General features: G+C 41.8%; 1 protein-coding gene across 1 annotated transcript; it reads left to right on the top strand.

The window, feature by feature from the left end:
• The first annotated feature begins 10,852 nt into the window (after positions 1 to 10,852).
• LOC115569091 (alpha-1A adrenergic receptor) lies at positions 10,853 to 21,848 on the top strand. The gene is made up of 2 exons (XM_030397011.1): positions 10,853 to 12,267; positions 20,654 to 21,848. Exons 1-2 carry the CDS (start codon positions 11,295 to 11,297, stop codon positions 21,217 to 21,219), a joined length of 1,539 nt encoding a protein of 512 aa, XP_030252871.1. The 5' UTR covers positions 10,853 to 11,294; the 3' UTR covers positions 21,220 to 21,848.
• Positions 21,849 to 21,953: the final 105 nt, after the last annotated feature.

The raw sequence follows: 21,953 nt of genomic DNA, 5'->3' as shown, positions 1-21,953 counted from the left end.
CACGTTTCAGCATTAAAGCTGAAAAGGTGACTGAAATATGAAGGAGCTATGGGACGCAGTTGCCATAGCGAGTCTAAGAATCGACTTTGGAATTTTGTAACCAGTCGGTGTTTCTAAATAGTTTTGAGACTTAGTGGTATTACTATTCTTGACTGCCTGTCCCAGCAGATTCCCAAAGGACACTTTAACTTATATTTTGATTGACAATCTTTGGAGACTTGGACCAAACTGTGGATTTCTTGTCCAAAATAAGGAACATTCAGCAGCAGCTCCAGAAGTTGGTTGTCAAGGAAACAATAAATATTAACTCAGCCTCTGCTGGCCTGGATCTGGTTTCTACATATGTTGCGGTTGAAATGTGCTACCAGGTGGCTATGCCTGTCACTTCTATTAGCTGAGGTGTGAATCCTCTGCTCCTCTGATGGAAACCAGATGGGACCTTCCACTTTTTCCAAGCGAGGGTAGGGTGTTGAAAGAATGAGGGGGACATATATAATTATCATTCAGCAAAGTAAAGTGTGTCGGGGAAGCTTTATACAGTGAAAGTGATGTGTGGAAAATCTCTCCTTTTATCTCTGTTTTGGTCTCCACCAACTCCACCAGCTCAAACTGTGCTCTGTTGGCTTCTTTTCCGCTAACGGTTTTACCGCGCTGAGTTGAGCCGAGACCCTTCCTCTACGAGGGCCGAGGCGACATCTTGCAACTGCGGCCAACTCCTGACACCACCCCTTACCTCCTTAATCAAGCCTGTGTTGCATACTCAGCTCATGTCTGTGCCTTCCACCAAAACAATGCTGCAGACTTGAGGAGTGCAGCTCACGCACTTTCCAGTCTGCTTTATCCTGTCCCTGTGGTAGATTGATTCATTATAAGCTCTGCTAAAATACTTTTTAAAAATTGCTTTTGTTGGTAAAAGTGTTATTTTCTGCAGATCGTATTGTCAAGAAGACTTCCAAGTTCAATATGTAATACGTCTGTGATGATATTGGTTCGTTATAAAGTAATTCAATGAGTTCACCTCGTATCGTGACTTTGCTACTAATACTTGGTTGTAGCTTCATAAGAAATGCAGTGAGACTTGCTTGCCTTCTATGAGCTGAATGATTCCTTTTTGTATTTTGTCTTTTTTTGGAGCTTATCACCAAAAAGTTGCCTGTGAGAGTATTAATATGAATCTGTTCTTACCGGAATAAAACGGCAGCTTGGAGCCAGAAAGTGATGGTTTGTGCCTGACTCATCACACAGCAGAAGAGAGAGAGCACAACTGCCACACTGCACAGACCAGTCATAATTCTTCGTCAGTTCACCACTATAAGTGACCCTTTACACATTAAACATTTAATTCAAATATAAAAATATGGACTTGTGCAGCTTTAAGGGTAAGCTGCTTTCACTTCCAGCTAAGGATTTCGTAGTGGCCCTGTCGTCATTCTAACCACAACAACGCTCTTGACCAGCTCCAAACTCACCACATACATCTGCACACATGAAGTCATGCTTCAGCGATACCATCCCTTTCATTTGTTTGTCCTCTGTCCGGCGAGGTTGAAAGGTTACCGACAGAGCAGATGAAAACAGGGTCATCCAGGTCTCTCCACAGCCCAGTCTGATTCGTCAGACTGGGTTGTGGAGAGACCTGGATGACCCGGCCTCAGTCAGTTAAGGAGGCACACAGTGTGTGTGGAGTTTTGTTTTTTAGTGAGCAACTGTGCTATAAAGGTTTCATCTAACGAGGGCGACCTTGAACTAATGTCTTCTAGCTCAGCTCTCTCTCATCTGTTTTCCTCATTTTCTCTCCCTCACGCTCTCTGTGGTTAGTATTTTAACATGATATGTTAGTTTATACCACCAGAACTCAACGTACCAGCCCTGAAGATGAGAATGAAGAGCTGGAAGATGTTCAATTTGAGGCTATTTCTCTTGTATTCAGGACTTCAGGTCAGACCTAAATAATGATTAAGGTAACGGAAATGTGTGGTTAATTACATAACCTTTGTGGCTCAGTTAATATTTTTACTGCCAGTTTATTTGCAGTGTTCTGGGGAATGAGATGAAGTGAGAGGGTTTACTGCAAAAAGGAGAAAATACCCTCTCTAATGACAGAGTTGCTCTCGCACATAATTGCAGGTACATGCAAAAAGGTTATCTTATAATGACTTGCTGAAATAAAACTTCCTCTGAGTGATGGATACAGGATGTACACGCTTCAGTCCTCTTATTATAAGGTAAGGTGCGACGTTCCAGTTATTTATGACTCCCTAGGGCCAAAATTTCCTTCCACCACAAAAAGTGGAAGTGCTAATCGTGTTCTCTATCTTTGTATCCTGGCTCCTTAAGTCTATTTATGGTCAGTCCAAAATCATATTACTAATCCCTAAAAAACAGTTATACAACAAAAAGTATTTTCTGGGTCTTGGCTTATTACACAACATCATCCATATATGGTGTGGGAGAGACTACACAACCAGGCAGCAGGAGCCCACACATCCAGGTGGGCCGCCATAGAATTTGTCTGTGTGTGGGCTTCACTACCAGCCGGCATCCATCCGCTTATTGACGGGATGAAAAAAATCAAAACAGCTATACGAGGAGTTTCACCCTAAAATGAGTATGACTTTGTGTTATATAAATGTTGACTTTAACCACTTCCATTTGTTTGCCTCTCTGGTGGTTGTAAGAATGAGTCGCCCTGTCAGGTCAAAAGTCTCTGAAAAGTGCACATGCAGTTCATCCAATCCAAAAGTGCAGTGGTGAGGTACTTTTCTTCCATTTTAGTATTTCCACTCCATGCTACTTAATATGACGTGTAATGAATTACTGTTTTGAAGCCTCGAGTTTGGCATTACAGCCTTTGTTGCCTCGTTTTCTCAGAGACAGATGTGACCACATTTGGAGAGAAGGGTGGAGCTGTGGAGAATATCCCGATTGGATCTGCTTGAGGGCCAGAGGACACGCTGTCTTAGCGACTTGCTAATCATGAGGTAGCTACGCCTGAAGAATGTCCCTGCTTTATCGTCTTTTTAACCCTAAATGCACAAAATCAATATCCTGCTGTGCTGAAGAAACCTTGAATGTAGGAACTGAGACCATGAAATAATTAGGAAACTGTTTAATGATGTAATAAATTAAGTGAGAAATAGGGTCATTTTCTCATAAGCTTATATACAATCTGACTTCTTTTTGTAACCAGTGAAGTCACCCCCTGCTGGCCATTAAAAAGAATGAAGGTTGGAGGCACTTCTGCATTGGCTTCACTTTTTGAGACCAGAAAGCCCTGTCCATACTAACTTTTAAAACGCCATTATATTTATTGTAGTTAATATGTAATTACATACAAATTTTACATCACACAAAACACATAAGTTCATAGAATACAGTGAGGTGTGAGATAAACCAGTTGTTCTCACATCTTATAAAATGATTGTTTAGCAGTTTAAAGTCTGCCTTTAAACTCCTATGTTTGAGGCCCCAAAAGGTACAAAATTATCAAATGTTTCACAAAAAACAAAGATTTTCCAAGATTTTGATTAACATTAAATATATGTAACAGAACTTTGTTTTTTCATTTTTTTACTGCCCCATCAATAATTAAGAACCTGCCAAATGTATTTTGTGACATTTGACATTTGTGACCTAAATTGGGAACCACAAAACTAAACTACCTAAAGCTCCTCCGCCAAAGACATCAGGATTACCCAAAAACTATTGAACAGACTTCCATGACACTTGGATAAAGGATTGGTCTCAGCCTAGAATGGATCCAGATAAAGGGACGGATCCTGGGATTATGTTCCCCCCATTTCTTTAACTTTGGGAGGTCTGGTGTTTTTCAAAAATTAAATTGATTTCTCAGGTAATGGCACATGGATCTTTGTGAAAATGAATGTGGCGTATTTAGATGGCTGGTATAATGAGTGTATACAAATTGAAGGCAATTTGCAAGTGACTGCATTCTGTTTCTATGTACGTTTCACACAGTGTCCCAATTTGGGGATTCAGATTTACAGGTAGGAATTTGAATGCTGGACTCATAATAGGATTATTTTTACATTAATGTATCGTTACTTTTTCTTCAGTAAAGGACCTGAAATAGCAGCAAACCTGTCAGCACTGAACTGCTTAACTCCTTGTTCTGCACACTTAGTCAATGATGATGATGCTCTTATATCAGTTCTGTCTATTAGGGTGATGACAGAAGGAAATGTGTCTCTTGTTGAGCTGGATAATGCCGAACATGTGGTGTCAATGGGCACAGCATTGCAGTGACCGGCTCGGGTGGAGGTCAGGCCGTGAACAGAGGCGCAAGGTGAAAAAAAGACCCAGACCTCTGCCCTCATCCCTCTTCACAGCAGGAAAAACATTCAGGCAAGATCGCTGAACCCAAAGACTTTAATGCAGACGATGTGGACGTGTGCCAGAAATAAAATTAACTATTGTTTTATAGCACAATGAGCCACGTCAAACTGAAAACCTCCTCCAGTTGCTTAACTTTGACAAAGTTCCAAAAAAATAAATGTCTGTCATAACAAAACAAACTATTTTTAATGTGGAAATTTCTTTATCTGCAATCTAGAACAAACTTTATCTTTATTAATCTCATTTGACTAATGTTACATGGATTGAACTAATGACAAATTACTGAGCAAAACTCTGAGCCATGTCTTTAAAAAGGAATCAAATTGCACCATGTCTTATGTAATTCAGGATTTATGCTGCTTGCCCTGCCAAGAAGAAAAGTTGATCCTTTTGAACTGGAGGCAAATCCTCGCCGCTGAAGCACACAGACAGACGGAGGATGCTCGCAAATTTTGGAACACTTGGCAGCACACAAAGCGGCAGAAGCTTTTATGTTATTTGAAAGCTTCATGTATTCGATCAAGTGAAATGGACAGTGAAATGCACTTCATCCCAACACTGAAATCTGACCTAAGATGTGAAATCATACAATTCCAGGTGATTCATTGCTTAAGACAGATGCTCATAATAAACAAGGGCTCTGTTGAAGGACTGAACAATTGAAAGATTTCATCTAATCCGTCCTCCCTGAAGAAATGCCGCTCTGAATAACATAATTTAATGGTTGAAGTTTACTTTCAACTCTACATTATGAACTTATCAACTCCAAACTAAAATGGACCTGACACCAAGAAGAACTAGTTTGATTTTGTTGCTTTCTGAGATTTCATTAAATCAAAATTCAAGCATCTCTTGTCGCATATGTCGACGACATAAACAAAAAATATGACATACTGACCAACATGGAACCCGGACCACAAATTATTATTATGATTATGGGTTTTCCAGCGAACTGGGGGTTTAAATGCACAGGGGTCTCTGCATCAAAACAATAAAAAACAAGTGATGCAGTTTGCTGAAGTCTTAAAAGAGCAGATAATTACGGGATAGTTGTCTTCATTGGTAAACAACCACCACCATCAAGACCAAGTGATTCACATCGTTACCTGGAATAAAATAGAAACATTCTCTGGGCTAGATCATCGTTTGAACATTTATAATAATGTAAGGAAACAGCGTCACAAAATATAACCAATGTCTGGTTACAAATGTTACATATTATATCTTTAACACAGGTTTAACGCAGGATCACAAATCAGAGTATCAGATCAAAACCTGCCAACAGACCAATCAGATTGCAGTAAAACAGAGTCATCATTCCTACAGGATCGTGTCCGGGACAAATGTAGCGACTTTACAATAAAGTGACAAGTAATAGAGAGCAACATTTAAAATCGCTTTGCTTCTAACAAAAGCGGGAGTAGTTAATGACGCTAAATGTATAATGACTCTTAAAGCTGTGTTTTTGGTTGCATTCCCAGCAGGAGCTTTATATTCCCTTATTAAATCACTGAGGCTCAGAATAACAATGTCGGGTTGACTTTGTGATGGTAATTGGAAATAAACACAACACCCTCAGTTGTTTTTTTAACACAAATATAATCCACAAACTGTTAAGTGGCTCCCCTGATTAATAATGCGACATCCCAGTGAGACAGATCTTTTCAGCAGCAGAAACATTAATTTTAACAGACTTTTAAAGCTTTATCATCTTACTTTTGCTATTCGGGATTAATTTATTATTCCTGCAGCTCCTTGCTCTGGTCTACAACCTTGTTGGATATCACATTAAGCTGTCACGTGAACTCAACTTTCCTTTTAAATTTTACAATTGATTTCATATCAAATTGTGTGCTTCATTCATTCATCTGACGATGTGCCTTCAAAGCAGTCTAACATGGTCGTGCTGTGACACTTAAAAGCCTCTTATATGTTGAAAGAAAAACGTGCTTTAGAGTTTATGTCTACATTAATCCAAAGAGCACCTCTCACAAACTCTGTTTGAGTCCAAGAAGCCCTCCTACAGTAACATTTCCGAGCACTCAAGGCTGAGTTGGAAAACCCAAACACACCACAGCCAGCTGATGATCAGCTGTGTGATCCAGACAAGTTGTTGGGCTGAGTGAAGCCAGGTAACCCAAAGAGAGCCAGAATAAATTTGAACTTGCTCCATATACATTTCTGTGGTGTTTTCTTGTGGACAAAGAAAAGTTATGTGCAGTGTTCCTCGCCAAAACTCATTTTGTTTATCTTTGAGGTCTAATAAGCATGACAGATGCATTTCCTCCCTCATCAAGCATTTTCGAGGTATTTTAAATTCAGCATTGTTAGATGTTTCCCAGATTATTGTCGTCTTTTATTCTGACTTTTGTAGCATGTTGCCACCACCTGTAGCTGTGGCATAGTGTGAAACTATTGGTCGGACTGTCACCTCTGTCCAACTAAACAAAACAGGGACCACCCATAGACGATCAGCTCCACAGTGAGAGGATCTTTAAGGGAAAGACATAATTGTCTTTTAATCGTTCATTTATTTCAGAGTTGGAGCAACTCTTTAAAAGGACCAACTTCTTGGGATCCTTAGAATGAAGATATAAATGAATGCTTTTACTTTATCTCTGCTCTTGTTTATATGTTTGATTCGAGTTTCTATGGAGACGGACATTGTCGAGCCTTCTGAATATTCAAGAGGTGGAAGCTGTCAACAGCCGTGAAGAAGCTGTTAATGTTACATTTCATGTTAATGCAACTTTCATCAGGTACGTCAATCATCAGCAAGCTCATCTCAGAGAAGAGGACATTTAGTCTTAACATAATTTGACTAAGGGCTTAAGTAAGTGCTTGAAGGGATTGTGTTTCAATAAAAGAATGAAAAACGAAGAAAACATTAAGAAAAAGAGAGTAAAGGCCAGGTTTTGGTTTGATTAAATAAAACAGATTTCCAAATGAATAACATTTCAGAAAACACAACATCTCAGAACACAACAGCATACAGAATATTCACAGAACATAGCAAAACATTTAACAAAACACAACAACATTTAACAAAACACAACAACATTTAACAAAACCCAACAATATTTCACAAAACAACAGTATCTCTCTATAAAAGCAAGGAATCTCTGTATGTCGGTCTGTGTGTGTGTGTATCTGTGCCTCAGATATCTCTGCGGATCAGGATCAGACTGGCCTGAGACTTTCAACATGGCTGCTGCGTGGTTCAAGGGTGTGCAATGTCGCATTTGTTTGGACTACAATGATACTGTGAATAAATTATTTCATAAATGCTTTACAAATTCCGCCGAGCATTGTCCACCAGAGCCACTACAGTCACGTGCGCACCAGAGCCAATCACTGCAGAGCTCTAGCCCAAGACATACCTTAAGAAACAAGCGGATTGATACCTGCAGCGGCACAAGCTAGACCGGGATTTTGCCAGCGGTTCGGTCCCATTCTGTTCTGTGCATCTAAATTGACTGTTGTGGATTAACCCTCTGGGGTCTGGGGTATAATTGGCCGTTTTTGACTATTTTTGATTTTACCATTATATTTCACCTTAAAAACTATTTACCTTGCCTTGTTTGGTGTCATTATTTTCACCACAACCTCACATGTGTGACTGTACAGTTATTTTTTCATTTTGACATACTGTATTAACACAATGGACCTAAAATCACAAAAAAAGTTACTGTGAAAACCACAAATATGCTCAACGAACCATTTTTATAACTTATAATGCAAATATAAATTGTTGTTTGCTAAATTTGTGCATAATTTTTTTGAAATTTACAAAGTTATATGTAACTATTTACATTTAAATGCAGGCAATGCCCCAGGCTCAGGTCTGCCTGAGCTCCTCCAGCTCCTGCTCCACTTCAGCAGTCTCCTCATTGTTTTGACTCATTAAACAAAAAAACAACTCCACCACGCACTAAACACACTACACTAAACACTACATAACACACTAACTATACACTCCAAACACGCTAAATGTCACAAATCTCTCAACTCTCAAAACTTGCGATCTCTGTCGCTGCCTCTGTAACTGGCACTACTACTTTCTGCCCCGTCCCTTCCAAATCTTCCCCCCCCCCCGCCCTCAGCAACCAAATCACGTGATTTGCCATGTAATTTTGTGATTGGCTGGTGTGGTGCCTTTTTCCACCAATAGGAACGTGTTTTTTTGCTTGCACTTCCTGCTTGCGGACATGTTCGTGAGGAAAGCCCGATCTCTTTACCGTCTCTTCCTGCACCAAATGCGCAGCAAACGTGACGGCAACGTTAGCGAAAAAACATGGCGTACATAATATATCGTAATCCGGTTTTACTTGGCCTATCAACACGATTTAAAAACTGGTATATAGTTTGAAGGTTGCTCGAACACATAACCGCAGAACCGAGACTCACAGAGGCTCCGTCTCGCTGCTACGTCATCTTAAATTGGTCACGTGATTTGGACGCGCCGGCGCGTAATTCGACCTCAGAGCGTTAATGAGACTAAACAAGTCCGGACCGAGTCTGTTCGGGTCTGAGGAGATCCGGAGACGCGCGGACAACAAAGTGGAATCGGAATCGGTGGATGTTCATGGGTAGCTAGCTGCTAGCCGCTAGCCCACCCACACGGCCCACCTCCCGAGTCGACGGACCGGACGCACCGGCACGTCCAAAACCAGACTTAGGGTAAATAATGTCCGCCACGCTTTTTCGCGAACATTGCCCTCACGTTTGCTTTGTGTCTGGTGCAGGAAGAAATGGTAAAAACTGGCTTTTGTCACGAAGTGTCCAAGCAGCAAGTTTGGTTGTTGAGGAACGGGAAGTTTTGGGAGGGACGGAGGCGGATGAATGACAGGAAACGATGGTCGGTGTAGAGACAGTGATATTGAGAGTTCAGAGATTTGTGACATTTAGCGTGTTTGGAGTGTGCAGTTAGTGTGTTACGTAGTGTTTGGTGTGGTGTGTTTAGTGTGTAGTGGAGTCGGTTTTTTGTTTAATGAGTCAAAACAATGAGGAGAAGCTGAATGTGGAGCAGGCAGTGCAGCTCTTCATTCAGCTGGAAGGAGCTCAGGCAGACCTGAGCATTGCCTGCATTTAAATGTAAATAGTTACATATAACTTTGTAAATTTTTAAAATGTATGCACGTATTTAGCAAACAACAATTTATATTTGCATTATAAGTAATAAAAATGGTTTGTTAAACATATTTGTGGTTTTCACAGTAAAAAAATCTAACTTTTTCCACTCGGAATTTATGTTTTTTTGTGATTTTAGGTCCATTGTGTTAATACAGTATGTCAAAATACTGTACAGTCACACATGTGAGGTTGTGCTGAAAATAATGACACCAAGTAAATAGTTTTTAAGGTGAAATATAATGGCAAAATCAAAAATAGTCAAAAACGGCCAATTATATATTGGATTTCACAACAAACCTAAATATCCCTGATGTCCCGCCTTCAAACACAGCCTCATTTGGCCATCCATGAAAAAGCTACTTAACCTCCCACTTTTCTATAGGAATACATATTTCCTACGGGCACTGCACTAGTACAGTAAATCCACAAAACATAATATTTATCAAAACCCAACAACATCTCAGAAAACACAACATTTTCCAACCATTTCAGAAAACAAACTGAAATGTTGTGTTTCTGGAAATGTTCTTGAGTCTTGGCCACCATAAAAAAGAAAACATCTAATCCAACAAAATATTGTTTCAAGAAAATCATGAATATTGAGATTAAACTCACTAAATGTGCTGAAATTCTAACACAATCTCAGAGCTCGGGGTTCAAAAAGAGAACCTTAGGCTACATCACAATAAGTCAGTGTAGATCAGGACCACAAAGACTGCGCAGAGTTTGGCACGACGCTGCGTGGTTGTAAATCCAAACGACTCCTGGTGAGTGAATAAAAACACATTCACGGACCTTTAAAGAGAATTTGTTCAATCACTGAATCTTAAAGGTCACCGTACTTCATACTTTAACTTGTATTTCATCCTCCTGCTCAAGCTCTTAAACAGGATAAACATCGGTTTTAGGAATGTGCATGTTTCTGAACCCAGCCCAGTAAATCAGTCACTCCTCACTAACTCTTATCCGAAATAAGGAACTCCGACGTTTGACCAAAATAGGAGAGAAGTACCTGTTAAAGCCAAGAGGATTGTGTGTGACTTCGTTATCTGCTTTTCAACTTAGTGAAAAGTTACCTCAGCAGCTTAACCTTGTTCCTTACCTGCCTGGACATCTGAAATATGTTTAGGGACCACACATAGTAGAAGAAAAACCTACTTCCTCAAGCGTAACTGAGGTCACGATTGTTTTTTTATTAGGTCTGGTTGGAAACAGAAAAAACAAGCGAATGTCGAATATAAAACAACAGTTACCGCGCCCTTATTTTCCGCTACAAATCTCAGGTGGTTTGGCACCGAAGACTTTCACTCGTAATTGTCCAACTAAGCACCCTCCCACAGTGAGGAAAAACAAATAACACACCGAAGAGGCGTTTCTCCCAAAACGCGCAAATCTCTTCTCCATCCCGCATAGGTGCGCAAAATGATCCAAATATATGTTTTGCGTTCTCTGTGCAGTCACTGTGCGTCATGCGCGCTTCGCGGGCTCGTGTTTAGGTATGTCTGGTCAGTACATGGCAGAGCTGTGTGTGGCGCAGAGGAGGCAGGAGATGACTGCTGCCCCCCTCACTTCTCCAGTGAGCCTCGGGAGAGCGCAGGGAGAAGGAGAGCTGCACGGGGACCGCACGGCTGCACAGTGAGCGTGTTCTTCTTTTCCTCCGCGCTGGTTTGGAACCGAGATTGCAAACACGCGGTCACACCATGCAGACTCGCGCCGTCTAGACAGTTTATTTATGTTTAAAGCTCTTTCGTGAGTTGCAGTTATAAGTGATCTGAAGCCTGCTATGGAGGACTTCTTTAGTCAAAATGAGTTTGAGCACTGACAATGTCACAAACTTGTGGAAAAATGGTTCCTCGGAACTCGGCGGGACTCTGGGCGCGTCCTCCCAGGTCAACTTCACCAACAGCTCCGGGGGGAACCACACGGAGCCCAGCGTGGTGGCTCTCACCCGAGCCATCCCGCTCGGCTTGGTGCTCGGGGCTTTCATCGTGTTCGCCATCGCGGGCAACATCCTCGTCATCCTCTCGGTGGTGTGCAACAGGCACCTGCGCACCCCGACGAACTACTTCATCATCAACCTGGCCATCGCCGACCTGCTGCTGAGCACCACGGTGCTGCCGGTGTCCGCTACCCTGGAGATCCTCGACTACTGGGTGTTCGGCAGGATCTTCTGTGACATCTGGGCGGCGGTGGATGTGTTGTGCTGCACCGCGTCCATCATGAGCCTGTGCGTAATATCCATCGACCGCTACATCGGAGTGAGCCACCCGCTGCAGTACCCGGGCATCGTGACGGAGAAGCGTGCCCTGTGGGCCATGCTCGGGGTGTGGGCGCTGTCGGTGGTCATCTCCATCGGACCTCTGTTCGGGTGGAAGCAGCCGCCGTCGCCGGACGACACGGTGTGCCCCATCACCGAGGAGCCGTTTTACGCGCTCTTCTCCTCCCTCGGCTCCTTCTACATCCCCCTGGTCGTTATTCTGGCCATGTACTGTCGGGTGTACATAGTTGCCAAACGGACCACTAAGAACCTGGAGGCCGGTGTGATGCGCGAGAGGATGAACTCCAGCGAGCTGACCCTCAGGATCCACAAGGGCTCGCAGGTGCAGGAGGAGCCCGGCAGCTCAAGCACCGGGAAGGGCCGCGCGTCCCAGGCGAGAAGTTCCCTCACGGTGAAACTTCTGAAATTCTCCCGAGAGAAGAAAGCGGCAAAAACTTTGGGAGTTGTTGTCGGCATGTTTACGCTCTGTTGGCTGCCCTTCTTTCTCGCCTTACCCATAGGTACGTGGTCCGTTACACTGTCAGAAATAAACCCCAATGTTCGGCCATTTACAGAACAGACACAACCCCCCACTTCTTTCCCTCACAACACCCTCCAAATCAAAACATGGTATTCCATTAGTCAATGAGCTCACACAGAAAGATATAACAGTCATCTACATGTCTGTAGGAAGTTAAAAATGAGGCAGTTAAAGGCGGCTGCTGGCCTTTAAATCATATCTATGGCTGCTGGCACTGCAAACTCTCCAATTTACTGCTCTGTCACCGAACCTATGAGTGGGCTTTGATATACTGTGGTGGTCGATCTATACTGCAGGGATAAAAAAAATAACATCACCCATACTGCAGTTTTCAATATATGACACTGTGGGAGCACATCTGACTTTACAGCCTCTGTTTATGTAATTAAATTGATATTTTATGACACAGACTTAAAATTTTGATCTAATATTCCAGTTATGCTTCATCCACTCCACAGTGCCAAACCTGTACTTGCGTCATAGCGTCTAAATTCGTGGCTCATAGTCTGGGGACAAATGATGTTTTTAAGGGACTGAGAGGGAATTCTTCTCAAGCTTTTCCAAACATTATTAGTGTTATCTTTGCATTATCCCCCGAGTCTGAGTTAATCACTTGGTGCAACAAATACACCGCCCGAGCGTGCCAAGTTGCAGACTCGATGGCTTCTCTCTGCTCTGGTCAGTTGATTCAGAGGCCTGTGGGGCCGGCCCGGGCTCCCTGATGCCACTCAGACTGGCAGGCGGTCAACACTCTGCTGTCGTGGTAATTTAAAACAACTGCAGATGAAATCGAACATTATATTCTGTGGTGAAACGGCCGCCAGCTGTGTCATGGCGAGGAGGCTAAGACAACATCAGTGATGGAGTCTGAACTGCAAGCACGGCTGCTCTTCTTAAGATGATCTCTTGCCTGATTTGCCAGTGCATTGATCCCATGTGGAGTGTGTGTGTGTCTATCGGCATGTGTGCAGTCATATGGGAATGTGTTTATGCTCCTGCCTTCAAGCCACAGCTCATTACATCCTCACATGGACACGCACACACCAACATGCATTAGTACATGGGGCAGGATCACTATGCAGGGTCACATAGTAGGAATTATTTCGCCTCGAGGCGTTCTTAGATACCAGAAGCACGTAGGAAATGTAATTCTCCAAACTTCAGATTTCCAGATCTGAGAGGCTTCATAGAGCAGATAGGAGAGGGATTGGAGGTTCAGGAGGGGCCTGTTTACGTAACACTAATCAACAAAGTGCCAAGAAACCCCAGAGGGTATGTTTCTCTGTACCCTGTCTGGTGTAGCATACTGATACACAGCAACAAAGCACCAAACAGCCTTATTTCATGCTGATTCTTAACTAGAAGCGTTAAAGGAAAGAACACAAACTAGTCTCCTGGAGGGGAATGCCACATGATACATCCACTATATATCCAGTAAATCGAAGCGGGACACAGAAACTGTCTCCTGCCTCCTTTATTTCCAAAAGGAGATTTTCCATTTATGTTTGTGCCTGGGCTCCCGTCTGAACTTAAATACTAAAAAGCCTTAAAGGGCAGCAGCTCACTCCTGGTGTTGCTCCCTGTGTGTTCGTTAGCCTCCACCCACAGAGTGGGATTTCCTGTCTCACACTTGTTTTTACTCTGCTTCTTCCTCTGCACACTGTCGCTGATATGTAGCGTATGTGGGGGGTTATGATCGGGAGGGTGGTGTGCGTGAGCCGTTGGCTGTGGATGGCATGAATGTTCTGTTTGTGTGCTGAAAAAGTCTTTGTGTTTGTGTAGATGTGTGCAAGAATGTTCATGTTCGTTTTGAGTGATTTGTCGGTGTGACTGCAGCTGCTTCTCTCTCATGCATCACTGCTGATAAGCCTTTGATGATTAACCTGAGGCAAGAACTGCTGTGACCTCTGACCCCTCAACCCTCAACCGGAGAATATACATCCAGCTTAAGGACATATGTGAACTCTCTCCTCAACATCTGATCCATCAGATCAATATCCTTTTGTATAGTTTTTGTATATAAATGGCAAACATGCAGCTGATGGTCTAGTTTGAGTCGTTCCGTTTCAGTGACTATTAAGCCTTTAACTTGGAGCAAAGTTAGGTATACAGACTCCAAGATTATAAACATTACATCAAAGATTTTAAGTTAATGGTACTCCGGGCAAGCTTCCTTGGACAAAAAGCATCCCGAAATTTTCACACACACTCACTGACCCGTCTGGCTTCGCTTGTATGTCAGTGATGCTGACATAAAACTTAAAGTTATTTCATGACACATTCTTGTTCCACATTAGGAAAAAAATGACACCTTATCATCCGACAGTAAGAATCCGAGACTACTGCAGAAACAGACCAAAAAAGGCTTTTAAAAGGGGTCAGACGCAATGAAAGAAGCCAGAGTTTCATGAAAATGCTTCTATATCATCTATGTGATGCAGGGCTGGACAATATCCATATCATATAGTTTTTATGATATGAGACTATACATCATGATTGATTTTAAATCTTTATCAAAAATCTCATCATTCATCCCTACAATATTGTCATATATACATAAAATATATATATATAATAAATATAATATAGATTTCTTTGGGTGAAAAAGTAGTATAAAGTCTTTGTGGCTCCTTTGTGGAGGAAGCTGCATCTAATCTGATAAAATGCCCTCACTGATGTCGACCAGCAGACTGGTCCATCAGCAGGTGGACAGGCTGCCACCGCTCCACCACCCAGCCTGTCCGCTGTACCTAACGAGCCCAGAGATGCTGCAGCTGCGACAGCCAGTCGAGGTGGTGTAGTGTACCAAGGAAACTACGACTCACGCTCCGCTCCATCAGCTCCAGGGCTGGCTGCTTGCTTTAAGCACCCAAGAGAAAACACAAGCACAGCGCACTGAAACCCGGACAGCCACTGAACATAAAGTTTGTAAATAATACGTTTGTCAGTTACGCTGATAGAGATTTTCGTGGCCCTGGTAGTCCACTGGACAAGCAGTAAACAGATCAGAGGGACCTACGGCAGAGTGCCTGGTTTGCGTTGTCCTCCTGTGTCCACGCCACCCACCAATTTTCAAATGTAGTATCATTGCATCATTTAAATTGATTGCAATCAAAACTTCATTCAGTGTACTTATCAGTTTTGAAGAGCTTTTATTGTAGTGCCTAGCAGCTTAATTCATCACCATTTCTATTTAAGAAGCTATTTAAGGTTTTATAAATTAGTAACTGAATATATCAACATACTTTTAACTTTTTTATATATAATCAAATAAGTGATCTTGGGCACTTCCTCTGGATGAAATTGTGAAATGTAAGCCTACTGATACATTTTCTCATGCTACTATGGCCAGATAAAGAATCAATCCACCTGTTAATACACTAAAACTATGGAGGAGAACCCCGAAACCTCTGGTGAAACTGCCCCACCCACATTTTAAATGCTTCCTGCACCCATGGACAAGAAAAAAATGCAAAAAAGCCGAAACCAATTGATGATTTATTGATTGTGAAAAACTGTTGTCGATAGTAATTTCCTGTCCATTAACTTATTGATTTATATAGTAATCAGCAACTAAGCTAAACTTAGATGATGAACTAAGATGAGAAGAACTATTATAAACATTAAAGCATTGTCATGGTAACACTTTATAATTACCATCATTAATAAATCATACATTTATAGTTAATGTAACTTTAACTAGTAGTTATTTCACTGTTTACGAACGATGAAACACTTTACAATCTGTTAATTAAGCAATTGTTTTTTGGAAAGTTGCAACTGCTGTTTATAATATTTGGTTAGTGGCTTTTAAAGCATTTAATTGTTTGTTTAACTGTTATTTTAAAGTGTTACCAATGTCGTAAATTGTTTTAACTTCTAAATTGAAGATTCAGTGGAGGGAAACTTCTACTTTTCTGGTTTCACCGAGCTGTTTTCTCTTGTTCTCAGCTCCGAAATGAGCTGGAAAGAATTCACCAGTCCTCGGGGGGTACTCATGATATTTCATTGCACACATTGTCCCACGGCTCTTTAACACCCAGCGCATGCTCTCATCCCCTGTGAAGGCCTCGCAAATAGCAACTGGTGCAAACCGTCAGCCCATATGTGAGAGAAACCAACACTTTGGGGTTTTAACCAATTGTTTCCTGGGTGCATCTCACACATGTGCATGTTTTGGAGGGGGTTGGGGGCTTGTTGCACGATCTGGCCACCCCCCGCCGCTCTAGGGGGTAATTGAAGTGGTTTTTGAAGGGGAGAAATAATGAGAGTGCTAAGTGTCAAAGCGATGAAGAAGAAAGGAGGTGGCAGAGCTGAGCTGGAGGGGCCACAGGGCAGCAGGGGTGAAAGTGAGGGGCTCTGCCATGTCAGCCCAATTTTCCAGAAATAGCTTCATGCTATGATTTAATTGAAAGCAATCTGCAAGGGCAATAACACTTCTGTCCTTTCAGATTAAGACATATTAATCATATTTATGGGTGTGTTATGAAACAGGATGTGTGAGTTTTTGGGGAACCGATCATGTTGTGTGTGTGGGTGTGTGTATATGTGTGTGTGTGTGTGTGTGTGTGTGTGTGTGTGTGTGTGCGTGTGTGTGGCACAGACTAGGCATTGCTTCTTCCAATTAGTGAGAATAACAGGATGCCTGTTTTGTTAAGATGTTCCTGTGTTTCATAGTGAGATGTGTGTACGTGTGCCTGTCCTCAAGAAGGAGGTGCAAACATTTCTCCTAACAGAAAAGGGCGAGACCGCCATCAACAACCCTCCCACAGTTATCTATGTACCATTGTCTCACAGCCAAGCCCCTCGCATCCTCTGCTGTTTTTACTACAGCCTTTCAACATAAACACTCTTCAGGAGACAAGCACAAGACCGCTTCACACAAGACCTGAACACACAGACCTTATCTGGCCACAGGAAAGTCTGTTGTCAACCAGATTTCTTTCTGTGTTTCCGACACTTTTATCCTGCAGAAAGGAGCCACAGGAGCATGCTGGCAGTGTTGATCTCTGTCGGGGCCTCTAGAGCCACACAGCTGTGTTTGCCCCTCCAGATGCCCCTCTTATAGCCCACCTGGGAGGTTTATATATGAAATACAGACTAGACTAGACTAGGCTATCATCTCAGATTTTGGATATTGTTATATGGTGACGTGGCTTAAGTGTTGCCTTTTCCTGGTATATTACAGTGTAGTGATGTCATTTTCTCAACTTACCAGACTGTTCTACTCTACTGAGTCAACATATTCACATTACTGATGATTATATATGAAAGCTCTCAATGAAATTATATTTTGTGAGTGTCTCAACAGTCACAGTCAATATTGATAGATACTCTGCTCACACTAGCATTTATGAAGTGCGTTTGAGGAGATTTCATTCAGTATAGAGAGAACATTGCCTAAAGATATCATAATAATATTTAAAGATGTATTTTTTAATGTAATGATTTAAAATGACAAATGAAAAATGTTTATTTCTGATAACTGATTAATGCTTGATTAAGATTATTAAGTCAATTTTTAAGTAATAAATGCACAAAAAAAACAGATACTGGCTCTCCAGTTTGAGCATTCGCCACTTTTGAATGTTTCCAATAATTGCAAATTAAATATATATTCATCTGTATATATCTGTTGGTTGGACAGACAACGAGTCTAAAACAGATGAAGTCTCACATCAGGTTGGAAAACATTTTGATGGAAATTTTTCACATTTCACTTAATGTTTATTTTCGAGTGTCAGACACTTTGGGTCGGCTGCTGATATGACCTACAATCCAAAAGCATCAGTATTTGACAAGTTGGGAATGACACTCAAAAATAAACTTTTCTTTTAAATAAGACCTATGAAGAATGATGGAAAAATACTTCTTTACATCTAGTATGTAATTATTTAACATTACACAACTTTCTACTCAAAAGCATCATCATAACTATTACTGTTTATTATTTGTTATCCAATTTTCTAGTGATAAAAATGTGTTTGCAAAATCATCACACAGTGAACTTCTGTATTGATTTAGTCATTTATCATGTATGAATACTGAAAATTTGGTAGTTTAGTTTGTGCCTTTCATTGGGTTTTTCTTTATTTGAGATATGCTAGACCAAGAATAAGAAGACTTATGATCCAGGCAGTGATCAGTACCTGCAACCAGCTGCTCTCTAACAGAGACAGACAAAGGAGGCAGAGACAGACCGGGAGAGAAATTAAAGAACTAACAAGTTTTGTTTCTACTCCATTGAGCCCTGAATCCCAATCATGGGCATCAGTCACTTAGTTATGTAATCACAGTTGAATGGTCGTCCAGAGGCGAAAATAGCATGTGAAAATACCAGCCACTGAGCAGAGACCCATTCATCTACAGAAGGGCAAGACGCATTCAGACAGCTTTCTGTGGAGTCTGGTGTGTGTGTGAGTGTGTGTGGACCAGACCCTCTGTGAGGTCAAGTTCATATAGTAGCAGCTGCTTCTCTTTCCAAGACTATACAAGAAGTTTCTGATTATTTTTCAGCTCATTTGGTGGACACGACTGCCTTCAGGCTGTTATCACTGCTTGCAGCCAATGATACATCTCACCCCTCGGCTATGTAGGATATAATGTACCTTGTAGTGCTTAAAAATTAAAGCTGTTGATCTGATGTTTATGGAGAGGAAAGCTGAGGTGTCTGTAATATCTTAGCAGAGGTAATTTCACACTTGAAAGCCTGAGATTATAGTGCATCATCAGCCTCTCCAGGAATATGATATTAATTTAAGAATGTGGGTTGGTGTAAAGAAACAGTTTCACTCACATCTGCCCACACACACAATTATTATTTTTTTCTTTCACACTGATCCCACACTTGCTTATAAATTCTCAGTTTCTTTATCTCCAGGCTTCCCCCTCTAACCTCATTAGCTGGTAAAATATTCACCCTCTATTTAAGCTTGGCCACAGGAGAAGAAATGGCACCGCAAGGGCAGATTAACAGGGTTTAACTCACTCATTAGCACACAGGACAAACCCTCTTCAGGATCATGTGTAATGTTGTCGTTTTGTTTATTAAGATGTGGGTGACTAAAAGGACACCTGCCCACGTATACACAGCAGTCGCCGGTGCAGAATGAGAGAGCCTGCTGTGTTAGTGTAACCTCCACAACCTTTGAGAGGCAAAGCTGTTATCTAGCTTTCAAATAAAATGTCTTCCCTTTTCATTTCTGCCAGTGTATTCATTTTAAAAGAAACTCGGGGTCATCCAACTCTCTCTGTGTAGTTATAAAAGTCCTCCAGATGAACTGTCACAGAGCGTCCGCGTTGGTTTTTCTTTAATAAAAAAGAAGCACAAGATCTGTCTTTAATGATGAGCAGTTGGGTGTCCACTCTGAGCTTTTCACTCTTGCGCTTCATATCCAGTCTGTTCGAAGTCTCACTGTACAGCCCTGTGTGTGAGTCTTAATCAATGCTGCCACCTACTGGGTAATATACAAGATGCAAGCACAGACAGGCTCAACAAATCCTAACCCAGCCATTAATGTACTGATTGGATAGTTACCTGATTAAACAGGCAGTTCTAAAGTTCAATGTTTTCAACATCAGATAGATTAATTTAGTCACAGGCTGAGTCCATGCATCCCTGATTATAAGTTATTGAACCCCTTTTGTAAACAGCCTCTTTTCCATTCAATAAAAATATGTCTTGAGCATCATTTTATACATTCCCTCAAATTCTGCCTTACATCTGATATTAAGCATCTTTAGAGATCTGAGCATCTTTGAACATGTGTTTTTAGGACAAAAGGTTGACATTTGGGGAAATACGTTTAATCACTTCCTCCCTGAACGTTGGATGTGAAGATCAATACGACTCTCATGTCTGTGCAATAATTACAGAGATGGAGGTTTTAAGCTTAGTTTAGCACAGACTGAAGGGAGGGGTTAGTGGAGTTTGCCTTTCTTATGTGCAGATTAACAAACAGGATGCAACATGTTTGCTTTCAGGATGCTGCTAGGTGCAATTTATTTTTAACTTTGGACAATCCCACAGCTGTCACCACAATTAAAATGTAAATGCTGATAAATATTGATTGGTGCACAAAAGTCCCAACTGAGCCTTCCCCACTTCAAACTAGTGAAAAGACCACGGAGAGGAAAAAAAAAACTAAATATTTAGGTAATTAATGTGAATTAACCAATACTCTTCCAATTATAGCAGAAGCACTGCGTTCATGGAGACCCTTACTCACACTGAGGAGCTGTTCAATAAAAAAGTGTGTTCAGGGTCTTGAAGAAGTTCATTCATTAGTTACTCATTACAGTTTTCTGTACAAATCCATTGACCATGAATGATTGGATTGAATATCTCCATTTGCTACTGTTTCCAGGGTCTTTTAATGTGAACCTGCGCCCACCTGATGTCCTCTTCAAAGTGATCTTCTGGCTGGGCTACTTCAACAGCTGTCTGAACCCCATCATCTACCCCTGCTACAACCGCGAGTTCAAGCTGGCCTTCATCCGCATTCTTAAGTGCCAGTGTCATCAGCGTAAACGTCCTGGCTGGAGGGCGTACAACTACCGTTCCTCCAACATCAGCTCCTCTGGAAACTCACGCAAAGGCTCAGCGGATCACAACTCCAGTTGCTTGAATGGCAGCCAGCGTACCCTGCCCTCCTCACCCAGTCCAAGCCCCAGCTACCTGAGCAAGGGCCTCCCACCCTGCCCCGAAGGGGAAACATTATACATCTGGGGGGCCACCACCCCGACTCCTTCCACACCCAATCTGCTGCCCGGCAGCCCTGCAGACTTCCAGCAGGGAGCCTTGAGAGGGGAGGTGAGAGGAGGGAAAGCAGGTGAGGAGACGACTGGGGGTGTTTTCTCTTTCTCCTTCGGGAAAAATCGAGACAAGGGAGGGCTCAACAAAGACAGCATCGTGCCTGATGGTAAGGTGTGACTCACTGAGACGTGACTCATTCATTCCTTGTGGATTAGGATTTAACAGATTTGCTGCGTTCACTGTACAAGAGCCCATGATCACCCATCAGTCAGTGGATTGTCAGTGTTATTAGTGGTCAATGTAAGCTGAAGATATTGAGTATTGACTATGCTGCTGTATCAGAGATATTTTGTCTATGTTTTTGTAGCCGTGGTCCACAACGGCGTAGAAGGGTTCTTTCAATGGACAGTAACGAGTTCAAGACAAAACCACTGATCACTGCCTTCTCTGGGACTGGAACATAAGTGCATGCATCTTGACGAAACAAAAGAATAATTTAAAGGAAAAGGAACCTCACCCGACACAATCTTCCCTTCAAAAAAATCTGCCTTGTAAAAAAAGACTGAACATGACAAAGAACCTGACTCGTGTAAAATGTGTGATAAGACAAACAACCACCTTTCTGTTGCAGTCACTTGACATCTTCATAGTATGTTGTGGAATGTAAGTATAACCTGGTTTATCTGCTGTGCGCACAATCATCAGATATCTTCTTGTTTGTATGTTTGATGTTCGAAAAGTTCTGAATATCAATATTAGAAAATGTGATTGATTGATACATGAATAAACATAGAATGTTGCTCAAATGCTGCTTGGAGACAAGCTCTCTCTGTTGATGGATGTAAAAAAAAAAAAAAAAGAACTTCTGATTTTGTTTGTTCTGAGTTGCGGTGTGACAGTTTTGAGTGTCT

Source organism: Sparus aurata, chromosome 18 (genome assembly GCF_900880675.1).
Source record: "Sparus aurata chromosome 18, fSpaAur1.1, whole genome shotgun sequence".
Taxonomy (NCBI): Eukaryota; Metazoa; Chordata; class Actinopteri; order Spariformes; family Sparidae; genus Sparus; species Sparus aurata.
This window is presented reverse-complemented; position numbering and strand designations above follow the sequence as displayed.

Excerpts from the sequence above, each read along its gene's own strand:
- LOC115569091 (XM_030397011.1), top strand. The coding sequence starts at position 11,295 with ATGAGTTTGAGCACTGACAATGTCACAAACTTGTGGAAAAATGGTTCC. Across the intron at positions 12,268-20,653 it reads CTTTCTCGCCTTACCCATAG|GGTCTTTTAATGTGAACCTG; the intron begins GTACGTGGTCCG and ends TACTGTTTCCAG.